This window comes from Mesoplodon mirus (assembly GCF_964341445.2).
Source record: "Mesoplodon mirus genome assembly, chromosome: 4".
Classification (NCBI taxonomy): domain Eukaryota; kingdom Metazoa; phylum Chordata; class Mammalia; order Artiodactyla; family Ziphiidae; genus Mesoplodon; species Mesoplodon mirus.
Window position 1 is genome coordinate 150984604 of NC_138979.1, and position 21002 is coordinate 151005605.

A 21002-nucleotide genomic window follows, 5' to 3' on the forward strand; every position below is an offset into this window, starting at 1 on the left:
AGAAAATCACTACTGAATCTTAGCTTTTGCAAAGATGCAAAAGCACATTTATGAGGTTCTTAAAAGTTATCGTGTTTTTGGAGCAAAGTTTCAATGATTACTTTTCTTGTGACCTTTTGTAGCACACCCCTCCCTCAGTTGTATCAGACCTATTCGCAGACATTAAAAAGGGGCATGTCCTCCTGGACCTGCTGGAAGTACTCTCGGGACAACAGTTGGTAAGCTTTTAAAACAACATTAAGAAATTTTGTGGATTAAAAAAAAAATCACATTTCTGAGTAATATATTTTGCTTGAATTTCATAGCCTCGAGATAAAGGATCTAATACATTCCAGTGTAGAATCAATATAGAACATGCCCTGAGATTCCTAAAAAACCGATCAGTGAGTATGAAATTCACATGAAAATTCATTGGGGAGATAAATGCTGTGAAATATTTTCTCCTTTTAACATGCATTTCTTTTTTTTCCAGATCAAGCTAATAAATATTCACGTTACCGATATTATAGATGGAAACCCATCCATTATTCTTGGCCTAATTTGGACAATTATACTGCACTTTCATGTAAGTAGTTTGATGATATGAAAAGTATTCCTGTTCTAATTACCACAGTATGAAATAAGTGCAATGCAATAAGTGTGACTTGATGCTAGAGCTTCTTCCAGAAATAGGACCCTCTGGAAGTCTTGTCAGGTGGAAAATATATAGCAGACCCTTTGCCACTTATGTTATTCTTCAATTGAAAATTGAATGCTGAATTATCATGATATCCTGAAATATCCATGGTATCAGCACCAGTCTGAATAGAACTTGCCATGGTAAATTTTTGCTTATTATTGTTTATTTACTCTGTCAGAAGAGAGAATAGGAAGCTTCTGGAGTAAATTCTTGAAAATTAGCCCATTAAACTTGGTTAAATCTCCCTATTTTTGAGGTCCCTTGTCTATTCTAATAATCCTGCAACATCTAGTTCTGTCCCAAGACTGACTCATAGCTTTCATTTCATTCCACAAATATTTTTGGGCACCTACTTTGTGCTAACTTTTGTGCTAGGACAGTAAGAAGATAACAGGGGGCACTTCCCTGGTGGCACAGTGGTTAAGTATCCACTTGCCAATGTAGGGGACACGGGTTCAATTCCTGGTCCGGAAGATCCCACATGCCATGGAGCAACTAAGCCTGTGCGCCACAACTACTGAGCCTGTGCTCTAGAGCCTGTGTGCTGTAACTGCTGAGCCCCACATGCTGCAACTAATGAAGCCTTAACACTCTGGGCCCCGTGTGCCACAACTACTGAGCCCGTGTGCTGAAACTACTGAAGCCCACACACCTAGAGCCCATGCTCTGCAACAAGAGAAGCCACTGAAGAGAGAAGCCCGTGCACTGCAACGAAGAGTAGCCCTTGCTCACTGCAACTAGAGAAAGCCCTCACGCAGCAATGAAGACCCAACACAGCCAAAAAAGAAAGAAAGAAAGAAAGAAAATAACAGAATAAGTAGGTTATAGTCCTGACTTCATGACACTTACGACTGATAAATACATTCTTTCAGGCCTGGGACTTTGAATTAGTGCGTGTTTTCTGTAGCTACTTAAAAAGTTACATGTTCAGGGGCTTCCCTGGTGGCGCAGTGGTTGAGAGTCCGCCTGCTGATGCAGGGGACACGGGTTCGTGCCCCGGTCCGGGAAGATCCCACATACTGCAGAGCAGTTGGGCCCGTGAGCCATGGCCGCTGAGCCTGTGTGTCCGGAGCCTGTGCTCCGCAACGGGAGAGGCCACAACAGTGAGAGGCCTGCGTACTGCAAAAAAAAAAAAAAAAAAAAAAAAGTTACATGTTCATTATCTCCATAATTACTTTAAAAATAACTTTAAAAATTATATGGGAAACAAATGCTTATTTTAGGAAAGCTAGAAAATAACATAACTAATTTATATAAAATTTCAAACATACAAAATGAGACTTTATATCATTCCTGGATACCTATATTTGTAGTGATAGTAGAATAATATATGTGAGGATGATGAAAACTAAATTTAGGATTTTGGTTTTCTTCCTTTGGGAAAGGAAGGAAATGGAATCGAAGGGGGAAAGACAGAAGGCTCAAAGTGTATTTGTGTTTTATTTCTTTAAAAAGTTATGAACCAAATGTGGTAAAATGTTAAAATTTGATAATTCATAGGCATTTTTAATATTTTTCCATACTTTTTAGGACATTTGAAATATAATTTGAAATTTCAATATAGATAACTAAAAGAAAATAAAGTCATCTGTAATTCTGCCACTCACAGATAACCACTTCAATTAATTTGCTGTACAGTCTTCATGACATATACAGTGGGAATTAATATATATATTCATGCATGTATGGTCTTAAACAAAATGGGGTCATGCTATCCATTACTGTTTTCAAGTAATTCTAATTTAAATCTTTCTGAATTTATATGTATTTTAATGGAAGTATGATGTTCTGTTGTAAAGCACTGTTGTTTCATTAAGGGACAGTCAGAATGCTCACAGTTATTTATGACTGTAAGCAATTCCAAAAAGACTACCCTTAAGATAAAACTTTTGCATATAATCTTAATTATATCCATGGACCAAATTCCTAGAAACGGCATTCTTGGGCCATAAGGTTTGCAAAATTGTAGCTTTTTAAAGTTTTGTTTTGGGCTTCCCTGGTGGTGCAGTGGTTAAGAATCCGCCTGCCAGTGCAGGGGACACGTGTTCGAGCCCTGGTCCTGGAAGATCCCACATGCCGCGGAGCAACTAAGTCCATTCGCCACAACTACTGAGCCTGCGCTCTAGAGCCCGCGAGCCACAACTACTGAACCCGCATGTGACAACTACTGAAGCCCACGTGCCTAGAGCCCGTGCTCCACAACAAGAGAAGCCACTGCAATGAGAAGCCTGTGCGCCTAAACGAAGAGTAGCCCCCTGCTCGCCGCAACTAGAGAAAGCCCACACACAGCAACGAAGACCCAACACAGCCAAAGATTAAAAAAAAAAGAATCAATTTAAAGTTTTGTTTTAATATTGTAAATAAACCTTTGTTAAAAGTATACGACACACAGAGCAAACTGCACAAATCTTAAATGTAGAGCTTGATGAATTTTTGTAAATTAAACACATCCACGTAACCACCATTTAACTGAAGATAAGATGATAGAATATTGCCAGCATCCCAGAGCCCCCAGGTCTTTCTCCCAGTCACTGCCCTCCTTCCCTAAAGATAACCGCTACTTTGATCTTTATCATTGGTTAGTTTAGCATTTTAAACTCCATATAAACAGAATTATAACTGAATTATTTTGCATACACTATATAATCTTTTCTACCTGACTTATTTCACTTAACATCATGTCTGTGAGATTCATCCTCGAGGCAGGTATCAGTGGGTCTTTCCTTTTTATTGCTGTATATGAATATACCATTGCATGAATATACCAGAACTTATTTACCATTCTACTGTTGACGGGCATTTCTTTTACTGCCAGTTTTAAGCTATTACAAATAAAGCCGCTAAAAACATTCTTGTATATGCCCTTTGGTGGTACAAGCCCTGTTGCATATTTATCTAGGACTGGAACTGCTGGGCTGCAGGGCATGTGATCTTCAGCTTTAGTAGATACTGCCAAACAGTTTTTCAAACTTGTTCTGATTTACACTGTTACCAGAGTTTGAGAGTTGCTTGCTCCAATCCTTGCTAATACTTGGCATTAAAAACTTTTATTTTAGCTATGCTGTTGTGTGTAATGATTTATAGATGTTTTAAAATGTATTCTGGATACAAGTCCTTTGTTGGGTATATATAAATTGCAAATATCTTCTCTGACTCTGTGGCTTGCATTCTCAAATCTTTAGTGAACAGACGTTCATAATTTTAATGTAGTTCACATTTATCAGCTTCTTTTTTTTTTGGTGGCTAGTACTTTTTATGTCCTTTAAAGAACTCTTTCCCTTTGCCAGTACCATGGACATATTCTCTTACGTTATTTTCTAGAATAGTTCTGCCCAATAGGACTTTCTGCAATGATGGAAGTGTTCTGTACCTGCACTGGACAGAACAGTAGCCACTAGCCACTTGTGGCTATTGAACACTTGACATGTGACTAGTATGACTGAGGAACTAAATTTTAAATTTTATTTAATTTAAATTTAAATAGCCACATGTGGCTAGTGGCTATCATATTGGACAGCACATTTCTAAAAGCTTAATCATTTCACAGTTTACTTTTAGCTCTACAATCTTTCAAGAATGAATTGATTTGTTTGAGTATGTTATGTTAAGGCAATTAAGATTTTGTTTTCCATACGGCTATCCAGTTGACCCAACACTAATTATTGAAGAGACCATCATTTTCCTACTGCACTGTAGTATCACCTTTATAAATCAAGTAGTCATATAGGTATGGCTCCATTTTCAGATTGTCTATTCTGTCCCATTATTTATCCTTGTACCAATACTATACTACATTAATTTCTGTAGCTGTACAGTCAGTCTTGATATCTGAGAGTGTGGTTGTCCAACTCATTCTTCAAGATTATCTTGGCTTTTTTGCTCTTTGTATTTCCGTATATATATTTTTTTGAGATGTAATTGACATATACCATAGTGTAAGCTTAAGGTAGATAACATGTTGATTTGATAGTCATACAAATTTTATAAGTAATGTTAATTTACACACATGCAACTGCTGGAATTTTAATGAGGATTGATTGAATGTATAGAATCATTTGGAAAAAGCTGACATCTTTTAAATAATGCATCTTTTAACCCATGAATATAACATTTTCATTTTTGTTCTGTTCAAAATACTTTCAAATTTTCATTATGATTTCTCATTTGACCCATGGGTTCTATCACAATCTATGGCTTAATTTCCAAATATTTGGAGGTTTGTTATATCTTCACTAGTACTGATTTCTAGCTTAATTTCAGTGTGGTTGGAAAATATAATCTGAATTATTTCAGTCCTTCAAAATTGCTGTGGCTTGCTTTATGGCTCAGCATGGTCAATTTTGGTAAATATTCTATATGCACTGGGAAAGAATGTTGATTCTGCCATTTTAGGTGCAATGGGATATGCCAACCAGATCAAATTTGTTCATTGTATTGGTCACACCTACTATTATTGGTTATCTGGTGAGTCTGTCAATCATTGAAAGAAGTGTACATCTTTCAGTAATACTTCTATTATGTTTCTGGATTTATCTTTTTGTTTTGTTTTGTTTTTTGTTTGCGATACGTGGGCCTCTCACTGTTGTGGCCTCTCCCGTTGCGGAGCACAGGCTCCGGACATGCAGGCTCAGCGGCCATGGCTCATGGGCCTAGCTGCTTCGTGGCATGTGAGATCTTCCTGGACCGGGGCACGAACCCGTGTCCCCTGCATCAGCAGGCAGACTCTCAACCATTGTGCCACCAGGGAAGCCCTGGATTTATCTTTTAATGTTTTCTGTAGGTATTATCATACTGCCCTCCAAAAAAATCCAAACCAATTTACGTGTTTCCAGTTTCTGGTATTCACACCATCACTGACTGTTACCTTTAAAAAATTTTTGCCTGTGTTATGTATGAGAAAACTGTTCTCTTGCTGTATATATTTAGATTTCTGAAATGACTAATGAAGTTATTTTTCATATACTTAAGGGCAGTTTTTTCTTGCTTGGGATTTACCTCTTCATGTTTGACTATTTTTTCCTTTATATATATTTGTTAATGGTTTATAATCAAGGATGCCTTTTAATTGACCCAGTCTCTCCAGAGAGATTCTCGACTAGCAGTTCAGTTTGGCTCAGTTCAGTTTTGATGGACAGAGGTGGAGCACCAGTGAAGTGCTCTATAAGCATGCTGCAGGGGGTGAATAGATGCCTGCCCTTGATGTGGAACGCCACATGCTTGGGTGAGAGCAAGTCCCAAAAGCCAGTGTGTAGCCCCAGATGGCAAATGCTGTTATTCAAAGGTTTGTCCAGTGCTCATTTCACCATGAGTAAATTGTCACTGTTACACGATAATTTTTAGGTCTTGTTCTGGCTGAAGGTTTTGCCTCAATGCTGCTAACCTATGATTCCATACACGTTAACTATTATTATGTCTTCCTTAGATTGAGGAGCTTGCCCGGACTCTTTCTTGCAATTACAATCAACCTTCCCTGGACAGTGTGAGTGTGGTCGACTCATCTCCTACCTCAAGTCCTCCAGCTAAGAAATGCTCCAAAGTCCAAGAAAGATGGCAGATGTCTGCAAAGAAGGCTCTTCTCCAGTGGGCTCAGGAGCAATGTGCCATGTAAGTAGTTTGCTCCACCAGAGGAGACACACAGGGCAGCTGTACCCACCAACACAACCTTACCAACCTCCAGGTCTGAAAATCAGGCCAAATAGGAATAACACCCACCTGAACACTTCCCTCTCATAAAAAGAAAATGCTCACTCTCCCCCTTCCTCTCACACTGAATCTTCCATATGTGGACCTCTGTGAGCTCAGCCACACTTGGTTTTGAAGACCAGAAGGTGGTATCATCTGGGTAACTTACCTCACTCCCACACCCATGTATAGGTGGCCTATTACTGTGTGCAAATTAAGTAGTCTTTAAATATCTTTTTTCTTTAGGCACAATTCCCCTGTGCATCTGGAAGGTGGATTTAGATTCAAAAAGTTTTGCCATACTAGAAGCTCTTTAAAAGTCGGGACTCTATCTTAGTTGACTGTGTATTCCCTTAATTTTAGCCTAATATGTGTTCTTGGTAGGTGCTCCATAAATGTGTTGAGTGGATGAATGAAAAATGAGTGAATAAGTAGCCAACTCATAAAATTATCCCTTGGAACTCTATAGGGCTGCATGAAAGACCATGGTCCCCATTGTTTAGAAACTCGTAGCTCAATTAGGGAACAAAGAAACAAGAGAGTAGGTGTTTTAAAAAAAGGAGATGATAAAGGGAAGTTAATGCTTATAATTTCTTTTTTTTTTTAGTTTTTTTATTATTAATTGTTATTGGAGTATGGTTGCTTTACAGTGTTGTGTTAGCCTCCAATGCACAGCAAAATGAATCAGCCATACACATGTAGTTATGCCCTCCCTTTTGGACTTCCCTCCCATTTAGGTTACCACAGTGCACTAGGTAGAGTTCCCTGTGCTATACAGTATGTTCCCATCAGTTGTCTATTTTATACATAGTGTCAATAATGTATATGTGTCAATCCCAGTCTCCCAATTCCTCCCACTATAATTTCTTTTTTACATAGGAAAATGTTTTCTGCTCTTGGGATACATTTACTTTTTCAATTTAGCCAACTGCTTGGATGGAGTTTAGGAAAATAAGGAATTAGGATGCAGGAGATCCACCACAAAAAGACCTATAGAGTTCAAAAGGCATTCTTTGTCACATCATAGCATTGTCCAGATAAACAGAGGCATAAAAATGTTGCTAAGCCCTCTCAAATGTTGGCCTTCTGAGTAACTGCTTCCTAATGAAAGGCTAAGATGTTAATTTCTGCCTTAACTTTCTGTAGTTGTCATTCATCCTCTGTATTCTGTGAGGGGACACAAATATACATGCATATCTTACAGGTTTTAAGTATATTAAATGAACTTTTTCTTGAATTTCCTGGAGATAATTTTACTTCAGTTTCCTAAATTTTTAAAATCCAAAATATAGCATGTGTGAAGAGCATTATTACACCATATTCAGATTTGTTTCACTTATGCTTAAATACGCTTCAAACCCTTTCAAAGTCCATATATTTTACCAAGGTTTACCTTTTCCCCATGTCCGTCCTTATTTTTCAACTATAGAGCTTATGCTAAACGTACTAAGATGTAGTAGGTAATTCTTAAGTATTTCGTCAGGAGTTTATTCTAGTTTTGGCTGTCATTGGTGGTATTACTGGGTGACTTTTGTTTGAATATTCTGTGATTCTCTAGGGCTCAGATGTAAGGCTATGTTGTAAGAAATATGTGGTATTTTTTTTTATTTCTGAAGGAGATGAATTGGGCCCCCATTTGTGATGTCTGCATGAGCCTAGACCCTGCCAGTCACTCTGGAGCCAGCCCCGCCCTCTCCAAGGCCCGGTAGCAGCACGTTCTGTATGGCACTTGTTTTGGCCCCTCAGGGCAGAGCTGAGTTCCCAGCCTGGTGCTGTATGGAGCGTGGTGCCTGCTGGTCGACCCTGAGCCGGCTCTGGCCCCCTTAGCGCTCTGGTGGGTCCGGCCCCGCTCTCAGCCCCACCGCCACCCCCCGTAGCCATCAATTTAGTTGAGTACTTACACGCGCACGCTGAAGCTGGAATACCAGGTTTTGAATTCTGGCTCCCAGCACTTTCTAACTGGTAGCCTTAGACACTTAATCTCGTTGTGTTCAAGTTTCCTTAATCATAAAACGTGGACAATACTAACACTTCATAGGGTTATTATGTGCATTACAAGAATTGTGTTTTTTTAAAAAAAACACGTGCAACAGTTTCTGGACACAACGGGCACCATATGTGTGTTTGTTAAACGACCTGAAAATCACTGCCTACTATGTAGTTTGTCATAATCATAGTTTAGGCATTTTTCCTAAGGGATCCAGGAAAGCCCAGGTCATCTGAAGCAGATTATTTCTTGAGTAGCTTTTATCATGTATACTTTTGATGTATACTTAAATTAGTCCATTGAATTTCCTTGTGTTTTTATGGGATATTAAAGGAAACTATAGTTGTTCTTGAATATTTCCCACACTTTGTAGGCAACTATATGCTTTTACAAAATCTTCAGTGATCTCTTATTGAACACAAATTGAGTGGTTTGAGATATATATGTTAAGCACCTTTTTATGTCAGGCACTGTTTGCAGGGTGGGTGAGTCTAACATGATGGGCAAGAAAGAAAGGGCCCCTTTTCTCAAGGGGCTTGCACCTTAGTGGGAAAGGCACATGAATAAATATGATAATTATAGTTGGCCATAAAGTTAGGAAGGACTTATGATATGGTTGAGAATGTCAAGGATAGGAAGAGGGTGCCCTTATCGTAGGTGGTCATGGAGTGCCTTTCTTTTTTAAAAAATTTTTATTGAAATATAGTTGATTTACAATGTTGTGTTAGTTTCAGATGTACAGCAAAGTAATTCAGTTATACATATATATATATAAATATGTATATTCTTTTTTTACATTCTCTTCCATTATAGGTTATTACAAGATATTGAGTATATGGTTCCCTGTGCTATACAGTAGGTCCTTGTTGGTTATCTATTTAACATATAGTAGTGTGTACGTCTTTCTGAGGAGGAGACCTTTGAGCTGAGACCTGAAGGAGAAGGCTTTAGGTGTATGAATCTCTGGGAGAAAGAGTGTCCAGGCAGAAGGATTAAAAAGGCTGTGGAGAAGAAGAAATAAAGCCAATGTTACTGCATGTTGGAAGGTGGAGATATTGAATAATGTCCTCTGAACTGAGAAGGAACTTTAAGGCTGAAGAATGAAACAGGCAACTCCATAAAGTGCAGTTATGAAATTTATTGTGGGTAACTTATAAGCAGGATCAGGCAGACAAGGATCCAGAGGCATTCAGAGCTGCACTCACTCCATGCCCTCAAAAGGGATACAGGGAGATTTAAAGGGGCCAAAGCTAAAACAGAATCTGACTATGAAGGGAGAAGTATGTCTGCACCAACAGGAACCAGGGGTTTTTCCTCTCCCTGGGGTCTCATGACCATTAACCATCTGTGTCAGCAAAAGGCATTCTTGCAGTTTTCATATCAGATGGGGAACTTATCTGGCTTGGGCACATTCCTTGTGAGCAGGCTAAAGCTTGGTCATGCAGAGAGAACAGGGGGGTAGGACTGCGGGCCTAAGATGGAGCTGACAAAATGGAGTCAGTATGGTCTAGCCACATACTGCAACATTGTAAGAGAGGAGAGATGTAAAGGTGGGAGAGGTAAGCAGGAAACAAAGCTTGTCTGGCCTTGTGGGCCAGACTGTGAGATGTTATTCTAAATATAATGACAAGCTATGATGGGTTTTCTTTAAATAACTTTTTTATTGTGATAAAATATACATAACAAAATTTACCACTTTTACAGTTTTTAAGAGTACAGTTCAGTGACATTAAGTACATTCACAGTTGTGTAACCATACCTGCTATCTGTCTGCAGAACTTTTTTCATCTTGCAAAACTGAAACTCTGTATCTAACACCTCCCCTCCCTATTCCTCCCTCCCCTCAGCCTTCCCCTGGCCACCAGAGGTCTACTTTCTTTATCAGTGAATTTCACTCTGTTTGGTACCTTAAGAGAGTGTAATCATATAACATTTGTCCATTTGTGACTGGCTTATTTCATTCAGCATAATAATAAAATAGTTTCATCCATGTTGTAGCATATCTCAGAATTTCCTTACTTTTTAGGGCTGAATGATATTTTATTGTATGAACACACCACATTTTGGTTATGCATTCATTCCTGATGACCGGTTCTAAGCAGAGTAGTGACAAGGTCTGTCTATTCAATGAGCTATTGGCCACTGACTTGGCACAATGTATCATTTAATTGTTTCCAGTGAGAAATAAAATTAGTCCCTCTAGTGAAAGGAATTTAACAATTAGTAGAGGCCCAGCTTAGTCTTGAGCCAACGGATTGCTGAATGAAGAGCATTAAACTCGAGTGAGAATTGTCACGTGAAGGGCTTGTAAGACAGATTTCAGGCGCATTTCCAGAGTGTGATTCAGTGGACCTGGGGTTGGGCCTGAGAATTTGCATTTCGAGCACGTACAGCCACGTGACGCTGCTGCTGCCGGGGCCACGCTTTGAGAAGCAGTGCTCTGGAGCGTCGCGAGCCTCATCACACTTGGCATTTTACTTTAATTTGACCCCATGGTTCAAATAAAATATATTCCTAGAAGGATTGATTTGATTTATGTGATTGGCAGAAATTAGTTTTAATTCCTGATGAATAGAGTGGAGGTGCTCTGATATAGTCTTTTAGATAGTGTTTATCGTGTTTTTATTCTTTTGTCATAGGTTTGAGTCTGTCAGTGTGACAGATTTTAAGGCAAGTTGGAGAAATGGGATGGCTTTTTTGGCTGTCATTCATGCCTTACGACCAGACCTGATCGACATGAAGAGTGTGAAGCATAGATCCAACAGAGACAATCTGAAAGAGGCCTTCAGAATTGCAGAACGAGAATTAAAAATCCCCAAAATGCTGGAACCAGAAGGTAAAGAAGCTTCTTTCTTTGTAAAACAATGTCCAGTGTGAAGTGGATTTGAAAACAGTACCCACATATGAGCAAACATAACAGCATTATATTTTAGTCCTGAAGGGTTTAACTTTAAACTCTTTATTAAGTTTCATGAAATTAAGAATTCCTGCCAGTTAGTTAACCTCAGTAATTGCAGGGAGGATGTCACAGCTGAAACCAAACGATGCTGTTTTGGGGAATAATTTTGAGTCTTTGTCTTAATTTTCTTTTATTGTGTTCTATATTTCGTCCTCCTTGATTCTATTATTCTTTTCTAAAATATCTCAAGTAAGATATTTCTTTGAGTGGGTTATCTATGTCCCCTTTCCTATTCCCTCCCCCTAGTTAAAGCTGAGCCTCTATGAGGACAGAAACTGCTTTTTCTGTTTTTTCTCTCTCTATGGCTGGCTCAGCTTTGCCATTGATTGTGCTAAATCAGTTTTGTTGGATTGTTAGGGACTTCCCTGGTGGTCCAGTGGTTAAGACTGTGCGCTTCCAATGGGTGCAGTTTTGATCCCTTCTCAGGGAACTAAGATCCCGTGTGCTGCACGCCGCATGCCGCACGAAGCGGCCAAAATAATAATAATTTTGTTGGATTGTTAACAACATAAGCGAAATCCTAAATACTGTCTATATTCAAAGAGATAATTATCAGGTTATACTTTAACTTCATAAAATTAAGATTTAAATAATTCAATTCTTCTGGAAAAGAACTTTACTTTGGATTGTGTTGTTTCATAATTTGCCCAAAGCTTGCTAAAAAAAAAAAACCCAGTAAGGTCATAAAAAAGGCATGTAGGGTTAGTGAAAGTTATAATGAACTAACAGGTCAAGAGATACAAATTCTAGTCTCAGCTCTACAACAGGGGTGTGTAGGTCAATGTTTAATGTTAGGCTCTCTGAAACAGTGTATGTGTGTACATATACATGTCTATTATAAATTTTACAAACATAAATGATGTGTAGCACACAGTTTACAAATAATAATAAAATATATGATGCACTTTATTATAACTTCCATATAGCCCCCAAATGCTTTTGTTGATTTTTGCCAAACTCTTGTATCAATCTGTAGCCAACTTAAGGTGCAGTTGCTGAACCAGTGCAGTTCTGACATACGTGTTGGTGGATAACTTCCTTTGCATTAATGAGTAAGTGTAACAGCAAAGAGGTATGTCAGATCTGCACTTGTTCTTCAGTGATGTGAATGACTTCTTTGCTGGGAGAATACTGGAAGAATTCGATTTTTGTTCCATTCACAATTTGACAGCTATAGACAGGACATGCTTTTAAGATTAACCTGCATTGTTAACAATATCTCCATCCTTTTCTTGGCACTCAACAAAACAGCAAATCAAGCCCTCATCTGCTGATTTTCTGTGGTATAAATCTTGCCACCAATGTGAAGTCACTGAATACATTGGGAAAAGATGCACAGTAGCACACCATTATAATTTCTATCATACAGATACAATAGACATAACCTTAGAGGTGTGGATATTAGTAAAATGCAGTGAAATGCTTGGGAAGTGATGTGTTTTAAGTATTTATTACCTTTGGTTTAATATAATGTATGTAATTGTGCATTTATAGAATTTAAATTTTAATGCTGACTAAAATTTTCAGCAGTTTCATAAGTCAATTGTTAAACAATCAGCTCTCAAGCTGCTGTGAGCACACCACTGACTGAGTGACTGTGGCTTTGTCACTTAACCTTTCTGGTTTTAAATGCTGTATTGAAATATAATTCACATACCATACAGTTTACCCATTTAACTGTACAATTGAATGGTTTTTAGTATATTCACAAAATTTTGCAACCATCATCATAATCAAATTTAGAACATTTTCATCACCCCCCAGAATAAACCCCGAGCCCATTAGCAGTCCCTCCCCATTTCCCCCATCCCCCATCCCCCCACACAGCCCTAGGCAACCACTAATATACTTTCTGTCTCTATAGATTTGCCAATTCTGGAGATTTAACATGAATGGAATCATACAATATGTGGTCTTTTGTGACTGGCTTATTTTTTTTTAAATTTATTTTATAAATTTATTTATTTACCTTTGGCTGCGTTGGGTCTTTGTTGCTGCATGCGGGCTTTCTCTAGTTGCATGAGCGGGGGCTGCTCTGCGTTGCGGTGCGCAGGCTTCCCACTGCAGTTGCTTCTCTTTGTTCCAGAGCACAGGATCTAGGCATGCGGGCTTCAGTAGTTGTGGCACGCGGGCTCAGTAGTTGTGGCACATGGGCTTAGTTGTTCCGCAGCATGTGGGATCTTCCCAGACCAGGGTTCGATCCCATGCCCCCTGCAATGGCAGGTGGATTCTTAACCACTGCGCCACCAGCGAAGTCCCTGGCTTCTTTAAATTAGCAGAATGTTCAAAGTTCATCCATGTTGCAGCACTTATTGTTAAAAATAATGACAAAAATTTTTTATTTTTAGATATACTTTATTTTTTAGGACAGTTTTAGATTTATAGGAAAATTGGGAAGACAGTACAGTAGGTTCCCATATACCCCACACCCAATTTTCCCTATTGTTAGCATCTTACATTAATACAGTATATTTGTTACAATTAATGAACCAGTATTGATATAATAAAGGCAATACTCCATTCACATTTTCTTTGTTTTCCCCTAATGCCCTTTTTCTCTTCAGGATCCCGTCCAGGATATGTTACATCTAGTCATCATGTCTCCTTGGGCTCCTCTTGACTGTGACAATTTCTCAGACCATTTTTAAAAATTTTTGATGACTTGACAGTTTTGAGGATTACTGGTCAGGTATTTTGTAGACGCTGGAATTTGTGTTATGCTTTTTCTCTTAATGCCAACTTGACATCACTGTTGTTGACGTTGATCGCCTGGCTGAGATAGTGTTTGTCAGGTTTCCCCACTGTGAAGTTACTCTTTGTTTCCCCGCTTTCCGTACTGTACTCTGCAGGGAAGTCACTATGCACAGCCCACACTTAGGAGAGTTATGCTCACTCTCCTTGAGGGCAGTTTAGCTACATAAATTGTTCGGAATTCTGCACAGGAGATTTTTCTCTTCTCCTCCATTTATTTACTTATCCAACTATTTATTTGTATCAGTGTAGATTCATGGATTTTTTTTATACTTTGGGTTGTAATCCAATGCTACTTTGTTTATTTTATTGCTCAAATTAAAAAAAAAATTGTATACCTCTGAGTTTTGGCTATTGAGAGCTCTTTCAGTCAGCTCCTGTGCTCCTTTGCCATATCCTCAGTGTGGGGTTGGCTTGTTTGTTTTGGCACTACAAGATGCTCCAGGCTCATCTTGTATACTTCCTACTGTAGTCTTGGATCAACCATTCCTCCAAGGAGCCCTGGTTCCTTTTACTGAAGAATGGTATTAGAAACCAAGATCTGGGTGCTAGGTGTGCTTGTTGCTACTGGTTTCTAGCCTTTTTGGACCTCAGTTGTTTTTATAAGAGTTAATTATGTGATATTCCCAAGTTCACAGTTAGCCTAATGATTTCATGTTTCTGTATATCAGGTTTGTCATTAGTTTGGCTTCATGTTGCTTGTTAATAATTCTGCTTGTTTAACTTTCCCCCATCTCTTTGTTTTTTCTCCCTCCTTTCCACCCCCCCTTTTTTTTGCCCAAAAAGGAAAGAACCTTTTTGTCTTTTCATTATCTTTTCAAAATTTCTTCATTTCCCCCCATGCTGTGCTCTATTCCCTATTTCTGTGTTTTCTTTTAACACTTCTTTCATTGTGATTCGCCAAGTCTTTATTATTAGTGTAAACTATTTTCTCTATTTTAGTATGTGAAAATAACTAGGCAATTAGTGGAACAGACAATTTAATGAAAACAAATTTCCACTTTGTAAATGATTGCCCATAATTCATTTTACATAGCTTAAATAATAGCTCAAAAACATGAAATACGTGATGATTTTTTTTTAAAGAGAGGGGGGACCTTTTTTTTTAGTTTTAATTTTTTAATTAATTAATTAATTAATTGGGCAGCATCAGGTCTAGTTGCGGCACGCGGTATCTTCATTGTGGCATGCAGGATCTTTTATCACAGTGTGCGGGCTTCTCTCTAGTTGCGGTAAGCGGGCTCTAGAGCATGCAGGCTCAGTAGTTGTGGGGCGCACGGGCTCAGTTGTTCCGAGGCATGTGGGATCTTAGTTCACCGATTGGGGATTGAACCTGCGTCCCCTGCATTGGAAGGCGTATTCTTAACCACTGGACCACCAAGGAAGTCCCCATCATGATTATTTATGCAAACCAAATACCACAGTCATACTTGAATAAGGGAATTATCTTTTGACACAATTTTGTTAACACATTTAATCATTATGCATAGCCTCATATACAATGAGAAAATTTAAAAGAGAGGTATCCAGCTAAGCCAGTATCATTATTTTATGTATCTCTTGATATTTATACTTTTTTCAATAAAAGATAGAATAACTTAACTCTTAGGGATCCTTTCTTTCTTTTTTTTTTTTTTTTTCTTTTTTCTTTTTGCGGTATGCGGGCCTCTCACTGCTGTGGCCTCCCCCGTTGCGGAGCACAGGCTCCGGATGCGCAGGCCCAGCGGCCATGGCTCACGGGCCCAGCCGCTCCACGGCATATGGGATCCTCCCAGACCGGGGCACGAACCCGTATCCCCTGCATCGGCAGGCGGACTCTCAACCACTGCGCCACCAGGGAGGCCCAGGGATCCTTTCTTTATGGAATCCCTACTCCCAGCTCTTTATTGATATGTTTAATGTGCTTACTGCCTTGGGTTTTATCATTTGGTTATAGATTAGATTCAATTCCTCCCTCAACTGACTTAGAGCACTCACTGGGCCCAGTAAACATGCTTGCTAAAGCATGCATAGTGTGTTGTATTTGTTTATTTGTTTTTCTCCTAACTGCAGGCTCCTCAAGGGGCAGATAATGTCTTAAGGCATCTAGCATCTACTCAAGGGTCTAGCATCTACTTGCTGAATGAAGGGATGAAACATAAGCCCATAAGGGCAAGGACTGAGTCTTACATACCCTGCTTGTGACCTGCATTTGTTGGCTCTCTATAAATACGTGTTGAATTGCATTTAATAGAATTAATAAATAAACACAGATTTCCTTGTCAATATCATCATTGGTTGTTTTGGTGGAGTAGCAAAAGACATCCCCAAATTATGTGTTCATTTTGTCTGTAACATATTGTAATCTCTTCTTTGTGATTTTGTGATCTACTTAATTTATTATATGCCTGGAGATGTTCTGTACTTAATGAATTTATAATATTTTTAACTTTGTTTAAATCAGCATTTTCCAAATTTATTTCACCATGCGCTCTTTTAATGCAAAACAAAGATTGGTCCATAGAAGGCTCTCAGTAAATGTATTTGCTCCACAAATGAATGAATAAAATCTTGTGGATGTCTTGAACAAATCTTGTATACAACATATACTTTTGGAAATGCTTTACTGCACAAATGCTGAGACCAATGTGTCAGGAGTGGATTCCAGTTGCTCTATGTTTCTGCATTCCTGGAGGACTTTCTGCACTGTGTCACCAGAAAGAGGAAGGCTTACCTTTCTCCTATCCACCTTCCCTGACTACTCATGCCCTCATACATACAACATATACAGTGACATTTTATTATTAGGAAACTGAGGCTGTGCAATACTCCTGCCAGGATTCAACCCAGCTCCATCTCACTCTGGATCTAAGCTCTTAACCACTGCATAACCTTGGTGCAAGGGTGAGTGAGCAGAGATTGCTTGGCTGGTTGACTATTTTGGTTCATTTCAAGTTCATTTCAATACTGTTCTTGAGTATTAATTATAGTAAATCACACCTATAGCTGACTGATAGTGTGGCATATCTTTCAGATGTGGATGTTGTTAATCCTGATGAAAAGTCAATCATGACCTATGTGGCACAGTTTCTGCAGTATTCAAAGGCTGCACCTGGGACTGGAGATAAAGCCCAGGTATGTCTTTATAAGTACAAATCAAGCTCATTTTTTTGGTACCCTACTAATAGTTTAATTTTTGGCATCGAGGCATAATTTGCACACAGAACTTAAATGTGCAGTTCAATGAGTTTTGGCAAATGCACACCCCATATAACCATACTTTAATCATGATGTAAAACATTTCTATTACCCAGATTGTTCCATTGTGCCTCTCTTCTGTCTGTACTCCTCCACCTGAAGCAACCAATATTCCAATTTCTTTCACTATAGATTAGTTTTGCTTGGTTTTTTAAAGTTAAAAGTGGTAGTTTATTAAACTTTGTTGAATTATCTAAAACAGCATTTAGATACGTACTATATAGGACAAATTAAGTTTAGCAGGCTTTTAAAAAAGTCTAGAGATATCAGATTTTTGTCTATTGTAATTTTTATCAGCTTTATTGAGATACAATTCATATACTGTAAATTAAGTCATTTAAAATTTACGATCAATGGTTTTTAGTATGTTTACATAGTTGTGCAACCATCATCACAATCTAATTTTAGCATATTTCCATTTTACCTGTTCTTTAGCTTAGTATAAATGGAATCATATAATCCATATAAACAGAAGCATTGTGTTCCACTCTTAATCCTTGTTTGTTGAGATACTGTTGAATTACCATCAGACTGCCATTTGTTTATTCAGTTTTTTCCTTTGACTTTCAGTCAGTTGCACAGAATATTGTGGGTGGAAATTTCTTAAAAATCACTGAGCTGAAAATAAACATTTTTTCTGCATCTATAAAGATGAATGAGTGCTGTGAGTTTAGTAAAATGTTTTTGAATATTATTTTAAAATTTAAACTACTTCCTCAGACATGTAAACATGTAGTCATACTATCACATTTGCTTTGACATAAAATTTAGGCCTATGTTTTTCCAACTGTTATGTTTGAGGCACCAAGCCAGATTGTTGCTGACTCTGGAAGAGAGACTCAAGCTGAGACACGGGCTTATAATACACTTCACTTATTTCTGACCTGCTGAGGAGCTCCTGTTTTCTAATTAATTTTCTTATCAAAAAATAAAACTAAAAATTCAACTGTCCATGAAATCAGTTGCAAAAATATATAGAAAGCACTGTTGCTTAATAGAAGGAAAAAAGTAAAGGAAGGTTAAAGGAGAATGGAAATAAGATGCAATTTCTTTTGCTTTATCCTCTGCCTGTAAAATTTGCCTCCAAATGTGTGCAAGCTTACCGCCTAAACAAGAATCTAAAGAAGAAATAATTGTTGCCCAATTCCATAGGATAGCTTAACCAAAGCTTTTAGTAGTGTTATTTTTAGGATCTTTAAATTGTTCAAGATATTTTTGATGTCAGTATATTTAGTAGATGTAAACATCTGTTAACCCATGTTTAGATTTATTGGAAAGCAGTATTCTGAAATGCCTACTATAAATAAATAATTCAGAATAATGTTCTCTAAAATGGAAGAATAATGAAAGTGGGTAAGCCAAAAAAATAGGGGCTTGCTTGCCCTGTTTCTTTAGCACGTTATATTCAGATGGTAGTTTCAATCCATTTTAAAGTTTAAGGTGTTACATGAACAGGCAAAATTCCTCTTTGGCACAATGAGTCATTGGTGTGTAGTGATTACACTATTTCACTGATGTTTGAAGTTGTTAATTTTATTGTTTAAAAAAATCACAAAGTATATTTAGGCTAGAGTTTTAAATGTGTGTGTGAATTACAGGGAAAGGTGAAAGATGCTATGGTCTGGTTAACTCTGCAAGAGAAAAAGCTACAGAAAATGCTAACGGATTCAGAAAATGAGACCTACTGTAAGAAGTATGAAGTAAGTATGACTTTAAACAGTAATTTATTTGTAGTTTACTCCTGGGGAAGAGTAGGATGTTTTTAGAAAAAAACTTACAGAGTTAATTGTTTAAATACTAAATTAACTCCAAGCTTTAGTGTTGAGTTAGAAGGACCAAGCTTCTCGAATTTTAATGTGCGTAGGAATCACCTGGGGAATCTTGTTAAAATACAGATTCTAACTCAGTAGTTCTGGGATGGGGCCTGAGATTCTGCATTTCCCACAAGCTCCCAGATGGTGCTGATGCTGGTGGTCCTTAGAGAACTTTGAGTAGTAAGGTTTTAGAGTGGGGACTGGCAAACTGGTCTCTGGGCCCCAGCACCTGTTTTTGTAAATACATTGTTATTGGATACATTATCTTATGTATTATATATTACATATTATAATATATATTATATGAGAGCCATGCCCATTAAAGTATTGTTTGTGGCTGCATTCTCACCACATTGTTGAATAGTTACAGCAGAGACCATATGGCCCACAAAGCCCAATATGTTTGCTATCTTACTTATCTTATAGTACACGTTTTCCAATCCCAGGTCTAGAGCAGAACATGCTTTTCAGAATGAATATTGAAGGGAAAAAGATTAGGAAATCAGAAATGGAGCCATCCCAGAATTACAGTTCAGGGCTTCAACCAAAATGTCCTTTGGGAGTAATGACAACTGTTACTGTCACCATGTATTGAACATTTGCTATATATCAGGCACCTGCTGACAAGCGTTTTTCAGGTTACCACATCTTGCTGAGTATGGCATGGCTATTCCAGTTTTACAGATGAAGACAAACAAGACTTAGAGGGACTAAGTGATTTATCTAAAGTTATATAGCTACTGAAAGGTAGAGGTGGGACTGGAATGAAGTCTGGATTCAAAGCCCGAGCTCTCTTTAGTCTTGATGCTTCTCCAGGGTAAGCAGTTATTCCCCACACCATTTTGAAAGATACTGTCAGGAGCCAAAGTGAGGGCTCCACAGTCTTCTTTCTTAGAACCCAGTCTGTGCAACACTGTGCCCTTCACCTGGTCTCCATCCTGAATAAGGAGGAGATACACTCCTGGGGCTACACAGCACTTAGCACTTCTAGACCTTCATCCCCCACATCGATTAAGAGAGGGAGTCGGATGAATCCAGTCTTTCCTACACTAACATTCGGTGGATTGTGTGACTTGCTCGCCACACCATTCTTTTAGGATTGGAGCCATCAAGGAAGGAAGACATTCTCATCTTCCTTTCTCCTGCATAGGCTTCTTGTGCTTTTTGCCTCTTAGCTCTGGCCTGAAATTTTTTTCATTGACAAGGTGCTCAGCGTCCACAGGAAGTGCCTTGCTCTCACTTGTCTTTCATTTCCTAATGTACCACAGATTCAGGTTTCTAAAATGAAAGCCTTTATGAAGTTATTTTAATTCTCAGAAAGAATCAAATTACTTATCCCTTAGTTTGTTCACAAAATTTAATTAGAAATGCGGCCAGTAATTATGGGTAATCTTAAATAACAGTTATGGAATTGATGACTCAAACACCAATATTTCACACAAATACAAACCAAGATAAGCTTTATTTATTAAATTTTTGAGGGCAAAGACAAAGTATATTCTAAAGTTTGTATAAAATGACTTGGGAAGAATGGCTCAAGCTTAGTTAATCATGGAAACTTCAAAAACCATTTATACATGATGACTGCTGCCATATAATCCTCACTTCTACTCATTCTTATTTTGTTGTGAACACATATTTGGGGAGGACAAACTCACATTTTCCATGGGGCATTATGATTTGTCCTCTAGAGCTGGGTGGCCTTGCTACCCTATTCCAGTAGAAATCCAACCATAGTGACATGAGACGCAAGCTGTGACCTGTGTCACTATGGGGGCACCCAGATCATGAGGGTGCACTGGAGAAAGAAACTGGATTGGTGAGAGGATCCTGAATTCAGGGAATTTTACCTTTATCTAAGTAAAAGTTTAAATATAACCTACAACTATTGAC

The 21002-nt window shown here is 38.2% G+C and overlaps 1 protein-coding gene across 10 annotated transcripts in view; it reads left to right on the forward strand.

Annotated features, from left to right (window-relative positions):
- The window catches only part of SYNE2 (spectrin repeat containing nuclear envelope protein 2), a 341983-nt gene that overhangs the window by 84017 nt on the left and 236964 nt on the right, over positions 1-21002 (forward strand). For all 10 annotated transcript variants that reach the window (XM_082616958.1, XM_082616964.1, XM_082616965.1 and 7 more), the window contains exons 4-10: positions 123-218; positions 306-383; positions 473-565; positions 6102-6283; positions 10988-11184; positions 17072-17172; positions 18894-18995. In XM_082616958.1, the coding sequence (XP_082473084.1) occupies positions 123-218; positions 306-383; positions 473-565; positions 6102-6283; positions 10988-11184; positions 17072-17172; positions 18894-18995 (849 nt within the window). The remainder of the gene's footprint in view (positions 1-122; positions 219-305; positions 384-472; positions 566-6101; positions 6284-10987; positions 11185-17071; positions 17173-18893; positions 18996-21002) is intronic.